Here is a 13,259-nt window from a genome sequence, read left to right as displayed (position 1 = left end):
GGGCTCCCAACGGCTCTTCCCCGCCGGCGCCAACCCTCTACACATGGCCCGCCCCGCCGCCGGAAGACCGCATCATTCATACAGACCAATGTGGAACGAGGGGGCGGGCCCAGAGCAGGGACTGGGCAGGAGGAGGGAGCACCTGTGCTCCGCCCCGCGGCAGGACCCGGCGCCGTGCTCGGGTTACGGGCGTGTCACCGGCCGCCGCGCACCTGGCGCGCCTAGTACCACCGTATCCCTGCACGATGCAACAGACACCGAGCTGCTGCCGGCCCCACACCCTCCGCGGGAACACACTCCTCTACAGCTTCATAGCGCACAGAGAACGGAACTGCTCAGCCACACAGCTGCTTGTAGGAAACTAGCGCTGTAAGTTCCTTCTTTCCACTTTTAGCGACTGCGGTGTGTGTGAAACTAGGCAGTTCATGGAACTTACAAGACTGGCCATTACTTTAGTGTTGTACTAATTCTGTGCATTATTTCTGATGAAATAAAGAAATAAAGGGGTAACAATGAAATTAAAAACAAGTTTAAGGGTTTTTCTCTGGTGCAGAAGCTGAAGAAATTCAACACGGTGGGGAAGCAAAAGCTAAGAGAAAGTGTATTACTTTTTTTAAAACTGAGATTAAATTCTACTGCCATTGTTAGCTCCATAACTCTATTACTCTATAATACTACAGAAAGATTAAAAACAAAGGACAAGTACCTGGCGCTAAACTCAATTTTCCTTTTCCCAATACTTTTGGCATTTGTGTCTGTTTCCTCTAGTCTTTAAGCCAGACTTTCCTAGTGTAAGTAAGAAAACATCCAAGTCAGGTGGACAGACATAAAAAGCCAACAGTAGGTAGCAGACACAAGCACATCTTATTCTCAGATGTATTTAAATATAAAGTAATTATTACTCTTACATTACAGATTTTGATCGATACATTAATAAAAGCTCTACCCAGAAGTGGAGAAGCAACGGCATGTATATTCTATGTAAACTGGATATGAAGCCTACGAAGATGTGCGAACTGTCAGACTGAATGAAAATCCAAATGAATAGTTCACTGTCAGATGATATAGGTTGTATCACAGATGCAACTGATGAGGAACACGATGACTTACCATATGATGGACATGTAGGAATAAACTGTAAATACAATAATGATTCAGGTAATTTGAGTGACTGTACTTGTACACGAGAGGTTTCTGGTATTTTAAACTTAGTCTGTTCTGAAGATAACAAAAACATAAAAGCAGAAACAAATTACAAAACTCATTCACAACCTGAAGAATTCTCCAGTCACCACTGCAAAGGTGCCATAGGAACAATGGGAATTTCAGCCGAAATGCCTGAAAGTGAAGCTCCATTTAAGAAGGATCTACCCATTAGTAGTTATAGTAAACCAGATAGCAAAGAACATCTAACTCACTCAAAAATGTCCAATGTCCTCCTGCGTCATTTTTCTAAGGGAGAGTTAACAAGTACATACCAGTTCATCGAATGCGAGACAATACCAGAGACATCTCTTACGGAAAGTATCAATGACACTGTAAGCAAACCTGAGCCTTCAGAACATGTCAAAGGCCTTTTAGCACATGAACAGTGGGCAACTAACTCTGCAGAGTATCACTTGGATAAGCATGAGGAAGTAAACACTGGTGATAAAAATAAAAATTGGCTCAATGACAATAGACCTGTTTCAAAGAAACCTATTTCTTCTACTGCTAAGTGTGGGTACAAGCAAGAAAATTTACAATTAATTAATGAGAGCAATACCACACACATGTCTCAAAACATGAAAGAAGAGAATACCCTGTTTAAGAGAATGATTTCACCTCAGGAGCTCAAATATGAACAAGGTCAAGCTCAGTACTGCCTTCCTGACTTCTTCCAAGTTGCTTCAGAAGTTAAAGTACCAACAAGAAGTGACAATATCAACTCAGTTCCAACAACTGAAACAGCAAAATCCTTCCCTATTTCACTACGTAAATCAGTAACTGTGAATGTTATAGAAAATAAGAACTATTTCAATTCTGCTGCAGTAGAGAATAGTGAAGAATCAGGCATTCCAGAACTGGTGCAACAGCTAGAGGTAATTAAAATGCTGTAATTCTTAACACTTGGTAAATATTGCTTTACCATTAAAAGATACTTTGTGTCCAACTACTGTGACTAGCTCATGCAGGCAGCCTATAGATTTCAGAAAATGTATCACCACAGTCCACAATTGCTTTCCCAAATCAAATTTTGTGGGATTGAATTTATATGAAATGTAGATTACCAAATATTTAGTGATGCTCTGGAGTGTTATTTGCAATTATAAAGTATCCCATCAAATCATTAGGATAATCACAATAAATTGTTATTTCCAGTATTTTGGTGAATTTGCACATCTACATGTAAGTACTTTAAAGATTATTCTTAAAAGTACATACCGTACCTGTGTTTGATAGACATTGTTGCCTTTTTCACATAGAATCATAGAATAGTTAGGGTTGAAAAGGACCTTAAGATCATTCAGTTCCAATCCCACTGCTGTGGAACAGGGATGCCTCACACTAGACCATATCACCCAAGGCTCTGTCCAACCTGCCCTTGAACTAATACTCTTCATCTATGTCAGCTGTATTAACTGAAAAGTCAATTCTTTTTAAAGAATTAATTTGACAACATTTATTGTGGTCAATTTCTTTTAAAGTTTGTTAATAATTTGATAATCCTTTCTCCATTTCATGCCATGGAGTTGACTGACAGAGCTATGCAGATGTTTAAGTCCATGCCTGGATTGCTCTCTTAGTGAATCATTTGAGTTGTAACAAGTTTTAATACTTTTCCCTATTATTTTCTGGCTGCAAACAAGATGCTGACACAGCATGCTGACACCCAAAATCATACTGACCATCTGAGACTGAATCCTAAGGTAAAAATCTCTCGAATAGATTTTTTGTTTCCTTTTCCTTGATCTCTAGAACTATAAATAGTTCTCAAAACTATCTTGTCACCTTCATATTATACATCTCATTTATACAAATCCTCTTTAGATTTTCACAACATAGAGCTTAAGTATTTATACAATAAGACACTATACATATATCAAACTATAAACACAAATTATATGGGACTGTTACAATAGACATTTAATTAACATTAATAACCTGCACTATGTATTTTATTTTTAAATTTCTTGTTTATGTCCATAAGTGTTTTTTATATTTTTACAACCAAATTTCTCATTTTAACAGGTACTTACTCAGTCAGATTGTCCAAATGCTAGCATTGCTGTTTACTCAGGAGACACTGGAATGTCCTCTGAAGTCTTTACATTACATGCTCCCATCCCTATACAATCTACACATGGTTTGTCTCAAGCAAGTAAATAATTACCATATGAAAATGACTAATTTATGTACTTTATTAGCATTTATAGGCAGACACTTTGGGCAGAAATTCCAATTGACTGATCTTCCCTTGTATTCTGTAGGATTACAGTATGGAACTACAGCATCTGCATTACCAGCAGTTGGGACAGTAGAAGCATACTGTCCAAATCCTTCTAATGTACTGCCAGAATTAGCACTAGGAGAAAAGATGACTCAAATACTAAAGGATCAAACAGATGAAGTGATAAAGAAAGTAAGGAGCTCCATTTCAATATATACCTTGTATTGATGCTCAGATTTTATATTCATTTGTCATATTAATTTTTAAAATCCTTAATAAAATTCTAATATTTTGTCTTGAAGGTGGAAGACTTCTCTAAGCATATGACTCAAGAGACATTGCTTTTACATGACAACTGTCTGGTAAATTAATTTATGTATTTTCAGTTATCTGAAATGCACTTTAAATGGCTGTAGATTCAATGTGCAGGCAATATACTCCATCTTTTCACCAGAGACATTTAAAAATACTTCTTTTCTCCATCTCACACAAATTATGACTTTAAAAGGCAATAAGCAAAATGTTCAGTAGGTGGCTGAATTCTTAAATCTCTTTTAAGGATTACAACTCAAAACTATTAGCAAAAGGCATTAAGTCGCTATGTAAGTTACTAATATTGACATGCAGGGTGTCCATTCATAAGTCGTGGGTTAGTATTTTACTCATACACAACAGAGAAGCAGAGAGTACTAAGTGGACACACAAGATGCAGTCCTGTTCCAATCCAGAACAGTACCAGAATTCTTACCAACATCACTGTCAACAGCATCTAGCTTACCTAGCACAAGTAGCTATCACTATGGCTTGCTAAATCATAATGACAACTGCTATTGAATTATTTCTTATTGGTAAAGGCATTAAATCAATTGAAAAGATACCTTGATGCCTTGGAAAGGAATTACTTAACAGCTAGAGAAGAGCACCATCATTTGCAGCTGCAGAACTACAAGGACAAGTCTATCAACATTGGAGAGTTTGATCCTGAAAGGTTAGAAGAAATAATTGGTACCTCAGTCTATTTTCTGCATTTTGAGTGTTTTACAACCCATACTTCATTTATCCATTAGAATTTTAAGTGTAAACGTTATCTTAATACTATATGCGGTAAACTAAAAGTGATTGGTCAATATATATCTTGGGCTTTACATCCTAGTAATCAGTAGGCTAACTGATTAATTCAAGTACTTCAGAAGGGCTCAGTGAACTCCAATTTATTTCTTATCCTATGGGAAGTGTACTGCAATGCCCAACATGGTTATTATAGTAATAAATAAAGTATCAGTTTAAACATATTTCACTAACTGTGTATTGCAATTGGGTGTAGAAAGTTGGAAGGGGAAATATTTAGACTTGGCATGCTGCTTGAAGACATCCAACAACAAACTGATGACAGCAAATGCAACTTGTCTTCTTTGCTTACTTACGATGTATCTGACCATTCATCATATTCCCTTTGTGAGGTAAGTCTTACTATTTCAAATCTACAATTAAAGTTTTAAGTAAGAAAATACACGCAGCAATTTTAAACTTTACAAAGCTGTCTTTGTTTTGGGGAACTAATCACCATCACTTAGTTGAAAGAAATACTACTTCGCTTGTCCAAGATTCTGAACTTCAAGATTACTGGAAGATCAAACTTTATTATGCTATAGAAAACTGAGTTTACTGCCAAGAATGGCAGTATTTTGTCCTAGACCATAAATGTACAAAAAGTAATCTTACAGCCTTCTACACATCTGTAGACAAGTATCAGCAAATGTTTTCATAGTCAATGTTTCAGAAAACATTTTTCCCTGAATTCTAAGTTAGGGACACTGAAAATGCTAGCTGGTAGAAGTCACATACTTGCAATGCAACAACCACATACTACCCCTCTATGCTATGGTTACTTTGTACAGAGCTCAGTAGTTTCAAGCACTGCTGATCCTCCAGAAAGAAGTGGCATTGAAAACTTATTTCTTTCCAACAATGAGGGAGAAAAAAGTCAGACAACTGATGTAATCCCACAGACAAATCAGTTTTCTTCAGAAGGTGACAAGTGCAATCTCTGCCTTCACACGTAAGTGAAAACTTTGAAATATCTATCAGTTTTTATAAAAGTTTATCTAAAATTCTTGAATATAGAAAATTCAGCATGTCTGGAATTTCTGAAATCAACAGGGGTACTTCCAGAATAAAACTTTTATAGAATTCTGTAACTGCATACCCAAGAATTCCTTCCAGCCTGGCATTGCTACATTTCTGGGTTTTATGGACCTCAAAGTACTTCCTGAAGCCAAAACACTACCATCAGTTTCAGTAGGAGCTAAATCCTACTGAATGCACTGCATCACGCAAAATTCAATAGCACTGCAAACGACACTGCTAGTAAAAGTTACTTGCCAATATTTGTGTGGTCTTTCTTAATTAAACAAGAAAAGGGAGGGACGCAGATATTGACATAATTTGCCATCAAACCTTCATGAAGCAATTTTATATACTATCTCTACCCTTCTCAGGAGTTTTATCTGGGGTATTAGTCATATTTCTGCGAGATTAGAAAAATAAAATTAATGTTTTTCCCTTAACCAACTGAGGTTACAAAAGAGAGGTGGATCGGCTTCCAGAAGACAAAGAGAGCCTCTGAGAGAAGGTCTGCTAGCAAACAAGCATTCTTCCAACACAATGGTATGCAATCTGTTTCCATCCTCACTTTTTTTTTTTAAACTTACATTATCTTATCCAGCTTTGAGATAACACATTTTTCTCTTCAGTAGTGGCACAGCATGATAGCTCATCTTTTGGGATATTACAGCATATTGTAACATTAGAATCATAGAATAGTGAAATCAAAACATTGCTGAATTGGTTTCCAAAGAAGGAATTTAAAAGGCTCTCAAACATTTACGACATCTGAGATAAAACTGGTTTCTCTCAGGAAAGACTTAACTGTGATTATTACCCTATTATTTGTTCAGAGAGCAAAAACATACAAACAATTGCTTGCCTTTAAACATATTTAAGACACAGAAAGATTCATTCATATATACTAATCCTTCTAAAGGCAACATGAAACCTGTCTAGAATTCCAACTGCACAAACAATAAACTGGTCATATTTTTCCCAGTCCACTCTACAGACAGAACTGTAAAAGGATAAATCAAATTGTAGACTTGATGGTAACTAAAAGCAATACAGAACTGATATGCAAACAATACGATTGTTTATACTATCCTGTTTGATATGTCATACAGTTACAGATACACAGTAATATAAACAGTCATATATACATTTGTTTTGCCTTCTGTGTGCAACAGAGATGCCTTTCACCTGAGCAAAAATATCCTGCTGAAGGTCTTGCATGCCACAGTCAGGATACATTAAGTCAAAAATCTCATGCTGATGAAGATTCAAGTATGAATAGGTAAGTGTATCATGTATTTTGCCTTGTCATATATGTGGTTTCCTACAGCTAAGTGAATGGATACATGCATGTACATTGATATGTCTCTATACTGGACTCTGCCTGAAACACTGAATGTCATCTTTAATACAGATAAATAAGAGGACAATCTGTTTTTTAAGTTTATCAGCAAATAATCACATAAGGTATGTGGTAAACCAGATGACCAGAGAAATGGTAGAGCTCCCATTAAAGAGAGGATTACATTCGTATTATAAAATATCCCACCTCAGCAGACCATTGGACCACCATAAGGTTTAGAGTGCTTAAGTGGTACGGAGTTATTTTAACAGTGTATTAAGAGAAGAGGAGTTGTTCTCTATTCAGTGATTCATGTCAGCATCCCAAACAGGGATGACTGCAAAGTGTTCAGCAATGTAAAATGTTTGAAGTTATCACTGTTATCAACTACCTGGTAGGCTTAGAAAGAGAGCATATGGATACCTCTATGTGTATTATAGAGTGAACCGTAACATTTGAAAAGTTTCAGTTATAGAAATGTCAGTGTGATAAAATAAATCTACATGTGTTATTTTGGAGTTTCAAATTTTGGCAAATCAGATCTCTAACCAAAGCTAGATCTCACCATACATGCAGCATAGAACACAATAATATTAATCTAAATATAAATGTTAATCTTTATGTAGTAGAACTCACCTAGGTTCCTTTTTTTCCCCCCCACCTGTCATTTAGAGAAGGTGAGCTCAATTTCTGACCTTATTTTCATGAATTAGTAGAATATTTTCCAAATAAATATGATGATACTGTATGCTTTAAGTTGAAAATAGATGTAAAATAACACAAACAAGGTACTTGGTTCTTGTTCTGGCAGAAAGTACATCTCAAATATTATTCTTATTACCTCAAAGGCAGTAAAATTAAAGCCTTAATAGCTCAAAGCTATCAAGAAACTATATCATCCTTACCACTGATAATATTTTGATGCAACATATATAAATACATAGGATTTTCATACTAATTTGCTATTCAGAGATGTGATTATTAAAAGCTCTAAGTTTAAGCACTTTTAACAGTTCTGGTAGTAGAGTCCTTTTGTCAGAATGTGTGCTTTAGCTAAAGGGGTAACAATTTCCCAATTGGTTAATTTTTAATTTAAGCTTCTACTTACCACCTTTTCAGATAATTGATACAGGTAGAATTATTTCTAAGGCTAAATCTGATTTCTCCTCAAGTAAGAAATGATCAAACTAATATAATATGCTTATAAGGCTCGTTATAAAGGTGTTAAAGTACAAGTAATATTCTGTTTTCATGCTCAAAGAAACACAAACATACAGGAAAAGGAAACTGGAACTTGTTCACTCTTCATGCAGAGAAAACCAACTGATTTATCAGACAGCAACCTGAGTAAGTAGTGATGGCATACAAAGGTCAGAACTGTGCTTCTGCCTACTATTGAATCATGTTCAATACATACCTATCACATCTCAGCAGCATGAAATTTTTTTTTGGTTTTAACAGATGTTACTGCTTAGCACAGCACAAGACACTGAGACAGACTAAGAGACAACAGACATGCTGCAACTCTGCATTAACTCTGGGTCTAGTCAAACACTGAAAACAGTTTGCTCAAGAGAAGCCATGATATCTCCATTCTCAGAGATATTCAAAACTCAAATGGACAGGGTCCAAAGCAAATTCATCTAAGTTGTGTGCACACAATGCTTTGATTTTGCTTTTTTTCTCATCATTATGTACATTTACTTCCTATCCTAAAAGTGGGATTTAAAACATGGCAAGTGAAACATTTCACATCAGTACTTCCAGGTTTAATTTCTGGATTCAACATTCTTACTCTGCGAAAATCAAAGATAAAAAAGTTTTCCTAAATCTTTGACCCATTCAGGGTTGACACAGGCCGAAAATATTCTTGTTCCTTAGTCCAGCCCCTAATAGTATAAGTTCATTGAATCCAAAATAGATCCCACAGACTGCCAAGCTGGTTACATCAGTAGACAAGCCATTCCAGACTCCAGGTCTTGACAGTTCCCTAAAAATCAGTTTGCATTTTTTTCTGTTATGGCATCCCCATCTTGTCTTTTCACTGCAGAATACTCTGAAGCAGTTAGTACCCAAAAACTAAACAAATAATAGCATGGGCTGTCCTAAATTCAGTTTTAAGTCTGAGTATGTAGGTTATTCTTACCTTTGGTCTGCCTATTGTTCTTGGCTTCTTTGCAATATCCTTTCACTTTGTCATGGTTTAAACCAAGTCCGCACAGCTCCCTGCCCTTGCTCCCCCAACTCCCGGAGAGTTAGGAAGGAGAATCCAAAGAATGTAGCCCCCACGGATTGAGATAAGCACAGTTTAATAGCTAAGGCATAACACAAATCACTCCTGCTACTACTACTACAAATAATAATGATAAAGCCAATAACAATTGAAGAGAATACAACACCTCACCAGCCACCAACCCATAACTCACCTCACCCTGCCTGACCGAGCACCGACTGATACCTCCTCCATCCCCCCAGAGCCTTCAGCCCTTCTGGGTCTCTCCCGGTTACATCCTGGGTATGACGTGCTATGGTATGGAATACCTCTTTGGCTAGCCTGGGTCAGGTGTCCTGTCTCACACCTTCCTCCTGGCCTCCCCTCCTCCCTGGCAGAGCATGAGCTCAGAAAAAGGCCTTGGACAAACACCCGAGCAGTAACTCCAAACCTACTTGCTATCAACAACCGTTCCCAGCCCAAAAGTCAAAACACAGCACTGCACCAGCTACCAAGAAGGAGAAAAATGACTGTTACTGCTCAAACCAGGACACACTTTAATGTAAAACACTAGAGGCCATTATTGTTAGTACTGATTTGTGCAATAGCTAAAGACTGCTGTACTAGATCTCCCAAATTCTGCTGTCCCATTACTCTTAGGCTGCAATGTTTTCACAAAACTATGGAGATGAGAGAGCTTAACTTAAAAACAAACAAACAAACAAAAAAAACCCAAAAAACCCAAAACACCAAATACACACACAAACAAAAAAACCAACAAAATTGGAAAACCAAAAAACAAACCAACAAAAAACAAACAAAAAATAAACAAAAAACCCAAACACACACAAAACACTAGTTCTCGGGGTACAACCAACCATCACGAAAAAAAAATCTACATTTGAGACAGTCTTTAAAGTTCAGTCCTCACCTGTGATGAACAAAAAAGTACTACTTCAAATTGCAGCAGTGTTAATAGCAGAAAAGGGCTCAAAAATGATGGTGCTGAAAGACAAATAATTACCTACGTACACAGGCCAAAATTTTTACTATTTCAGACCTTTTTCATTTATTTTTTGGATTTTAGGCAGTGATTCAGAAGATATCTCTGCCTACAATTCCTATAATGATTCACCAAACAAGGAACTTAGGAACTGTGAGACTGGAAGATACAAAACATTCAATAAAAGATCACATGGAGAGAGAAGAGGTATAATATTCACAAAAAATATTAATACCTATGCAAAAATATTTTTAATAGTGTTTGTTTTTCTAAACATGTCTTTGTTTTCAGGATTTAGATGTAGATGTCCTACAGGAAGCAAAGATCAATTTCAACTCAGGAATTACAAAGAGACTTCTGAGTCTTGTGTTAAATGTAGAAATAAATGTTGCGGTTCATCTTATACATATGATGTGTAGTGAAATTATTACCTATTACAGGTTAGATTCCAAGAGGCAGAAAGGCACATTGCAACTGTCAGGTCAAATTTAATTTAGTATAAGCAACGAGAAGCAACAATGGATGTGTATAGATCTTGTAAAGCAGTATCAGCAATTCCAACTTAAAACACACCTGGCCAAGTTTAGTCCCCATACACAACACCTTACACGATTCTTAATGAGTCCCTTCCACGTTTCATTTATGATGGGAATATCTCATTTGTCAGTGCCATAAAGAAGAATTTTTAAAATTGGGTATTACTACGCCAATTTTCAGTGCTAGCTGTTACCTAAAGTAAAAAAGTACTAAAGAAGATTCTATCTCTACACTCAAAATTTTGGGATAGACAAAGTCAAGAAAAGCCTAATTTTATAAATAATATTTATAACATTGAACATGTAGCTTTAAAGTCTCTTACCTCAGACTCCTCTCTATACTGTAGAAAAAAATGCATACAGAAAAATACAAATTTTCAGCAGTGGGAAGGAAGTAAAATTAGTTGCTTCTTTGTATAAATTCTATAAACCTATAAATCAAAGAAGTATTCACGTAATGATTAGGATTATACAAGTCTGATTATTCTACACTTTGCCTCTGTAGTCTTTCACTGTATGAAATTAATATAAATGTGCATATTATTTACCACAGAACTAAATTCAACAGCAAACACAAAAAGGTTAATCTGTCCTCATTTACAAAAAGAGACATATTCAAGTTTTATTCAGGAGTGATAGTTACTTGATTTTTTATGAATGCCAAATGAAAAAAAATTATAAATACATAGCACATTACTTCTTTTGTCTTTGTTTTAAACATGGCCTCAACTACTCCAGCTTATTCACAGAAAAGACTTTCCTCTCAAAAGGCTCAAAAAAATAAACAGCCACGTGAACTTGTAAACAGACTTTCTGCAAGGTAAGCTGCAGCAATAACTATATAGTACAACAGAAAATGCCATCATTGAAGATTCAGCAAGGAAAAAACAACTTGCCAGTATCAGACAGAAGGAAAGTTTCATCTTTGCAGTGTATGCTGATTATTAGAATTTTAGTCATTAGCAAAATTAAAATCTTTAACCTGATACCAAATGTAAATAAATCTTAAGAGTAGTTCTTGAATGTTTCTAATTTAAGGAAGAGTAAATACAAACTTCTTCAACTGACACATTTAGTAGTAAAAAGAAAAAAAATTCACTTGATTAAGAGGATGGTGCCATTCACAGATTAAAAAGCAGATCTGCATTAGTTTAAGATCCAGTTCTGTTAGCTAGCATTTCTTTATACATAACAGTCCTATTTTAACTGTTGTTAACATTAAATTATAGTGGGAGTCTGCGAAGTAAAATAGATTCTTAACTGTATGCACAGACTAGACTGAAATTCAGACAATTCTGTCACCACAGTTTTTGACAGCATTACTCAGTAGTAGCAACTGCCTGGAAGCACAGCAGCTGGACTTCAGAATTAACACCACAGGCCACTCAGAGAAAGCACCAAGAATGCAATACTATTGTGAGAAATTCCCTGACTCTGCACCCTGGCATGTTTTCTATCTTACTGCAATATAGACGTAACACAAAGTATTATGGACTGTGTTTTACAGTTAAATGAAAAATTTTACTCACTGTAAAATTGCTACTGAGTATGCTGTCATGGTGTTTATATATTTATTTCATATTCTAGAAATCCTTTGTTTACTAAAATTGTTTGTGTTTATGCTATGCATCCTATTTTTAGGCAAAACTCTGAGGCTGCCAAAACCTGCTATTCAAGCACATATGATAAAATTATCCTTTCATATCACTGTTTACCCAGCAAGAAGCCTGGCCAAACCAAATCTGCAATCAACATCAGATACAGAAACGCTAATGAATCCAATGCAAATGTAAGACTTCAGAGTGAAAATTAAAAGCCACACAACTATCCTGGGAAGCTTTCATCCCCACATCATAACACTTTTGAACATCCTATTCTTAGCAAGTTGACTATTACAACCTAAGCATGTCTAGTCCTTTTGAGGATAAGGCAGGAAGGAGTTAAAATCCCAAGTATTTTAGCTTATGTATTAGTATGTTATTTCATATGAGTATGTTACTTCATATGAGTATGTTACAGACTCTTTACGCAACTCAGTCTGTGCATAAATGGCAAAAAGAACAGAAAAGGAGCACTGGCTCTTATTTCTGGAATTGTATTTCATATGCTGAAATAAAACATGTCATACAAACCACTATCAAAACCTAAAGAAAACCATCCCAATGCCACAAACATGCACCACACTGGGCTTCTACTTTAGAAATGTGTAAATACGCCTCAGTTGAAAGGTTTACACAAAGAGAGAATTAACTAACAGGTACTTCCAACTTGAATCCTGAAATGGTCTCATATGACTCAGAATTTTTTCTTCTCAACATGTATTCAGAGTGAAAACACTGCACAGAACCTTAAACCTATGTAAACATCTGCCTTAGTATTAACAAGGCTATATTTTATTATTTCCCAGCAGATTTTACATTCTACTCTGGATCATGCCATACAGACAGCAAACATTTTGAAGAAAGCTACCGAACGAATGGTACAAGCAGTTTCGGAAGATCTGGCTAAAGTTAGAAGGAAGCAACTTTAATTACCCAGTTTCAAATGTTGTATTGTTTTGCTGGTTGATACTGAAGCATCAGTTTCTCTACAAACATGAAATAATAAATACAAAG

At 36.0% G+C, this 13,259-nt stretch overlaps 1 protein-coding gene across 3 annotated transcripts; it reads left to right on the top strand.

The window, feature by feature from the left end:
* The first annotated feature begins 147 nt into the window (after nt 1-147).
* On the top strand, nt 148-13,259 carry AKNAD1 (AKNA domain containing 1). Of its 3 annotated transcripts, none has more exons than XM_031048043.2 (16): nt 148-369; nt 916-2,081; nt 2,850-2,909; nt 3,232-3,361; nt 3,471-3,622; nt 3,733-3,792; nt 4,285-4,418; nt 4,755-4,890; nt 5,329-5,489; nt 6,007-6,097; nt 6,727-6,833; nt 8,155-8,240; nt 10,193-10,315; nt 11,383-11,464; nt 12,286-12,433; nt 13,055-13,259. In XM_031048043.2, the coding sequence occupies exons 2-16, from the start codon at nt 1,029-1,031 to the stop codon at nt 13,172-13,174; spliced, it is 2,643 nt and encodes an 880-aa protein (XP_030903903.2). In that variant the 5' UTR covers nt 148-369; nt 916-1,028; the 3' UTR covers nt 13,175-13,259. The 3 variants fall into 3 exon arrangements, with proteins under 3 accessions (XP_030903903.2, XP_033919886.1, XP_030903904.2); XM_034063995.1 differs by having other exon boundaries at nt 13,052-13,259; XM_031048044.2 differs by lacking the exons at nt 10,193-10,315; nt 11,383-11,464; nt 12,286-12,433; nt 13,055-13,259 and adding an exon at nt 8,355-8,389.

The sequence above is a fragment of the Melopsittacus undulatus genome, chromosome 6 (genome assembly GCF_012275295.1).
Source record: "Melopsittacus undulatus isolate bMelUnd1 chromosome 6, bMelUnd1.mat.Z, whole genome shotgun sequence".
In the NCBI taxonomy this organism is placed as follows: Eukaryota; Metazoa; Chordata; class Aves; order Psittaciformes; family Psittaculidae; genus Melopsittacus; species Melopsittacus undulatus.
This window is presented reverse-complemented; position numbering and strand designations above follow the sequence as displayed.

Bases quoted from the DNA above. Each gene is read 5' to 3' on its own strand.
- AKNAD1 (XM_034063995.1), top strand. From the start codon at position 1,029: ATGAAAATCCAAATGAATAGTTCACTGTCAGATGATATAGGTTGTATC. The intron at 2,082-2,849 runs GTAATTAAAATG...GCTGCAAACAAG, and splicing joins AACTGGTGCAACAGCTAGAG to ATGCTGACACAGCATGCTGA. The intron at 6,834-8,154 runs GTAAGTGTATCA...TCATGCTCAAAG, and splicing joins GAAGATTCAAGTATGAATAG to AAACACAAACATACAGGAAA.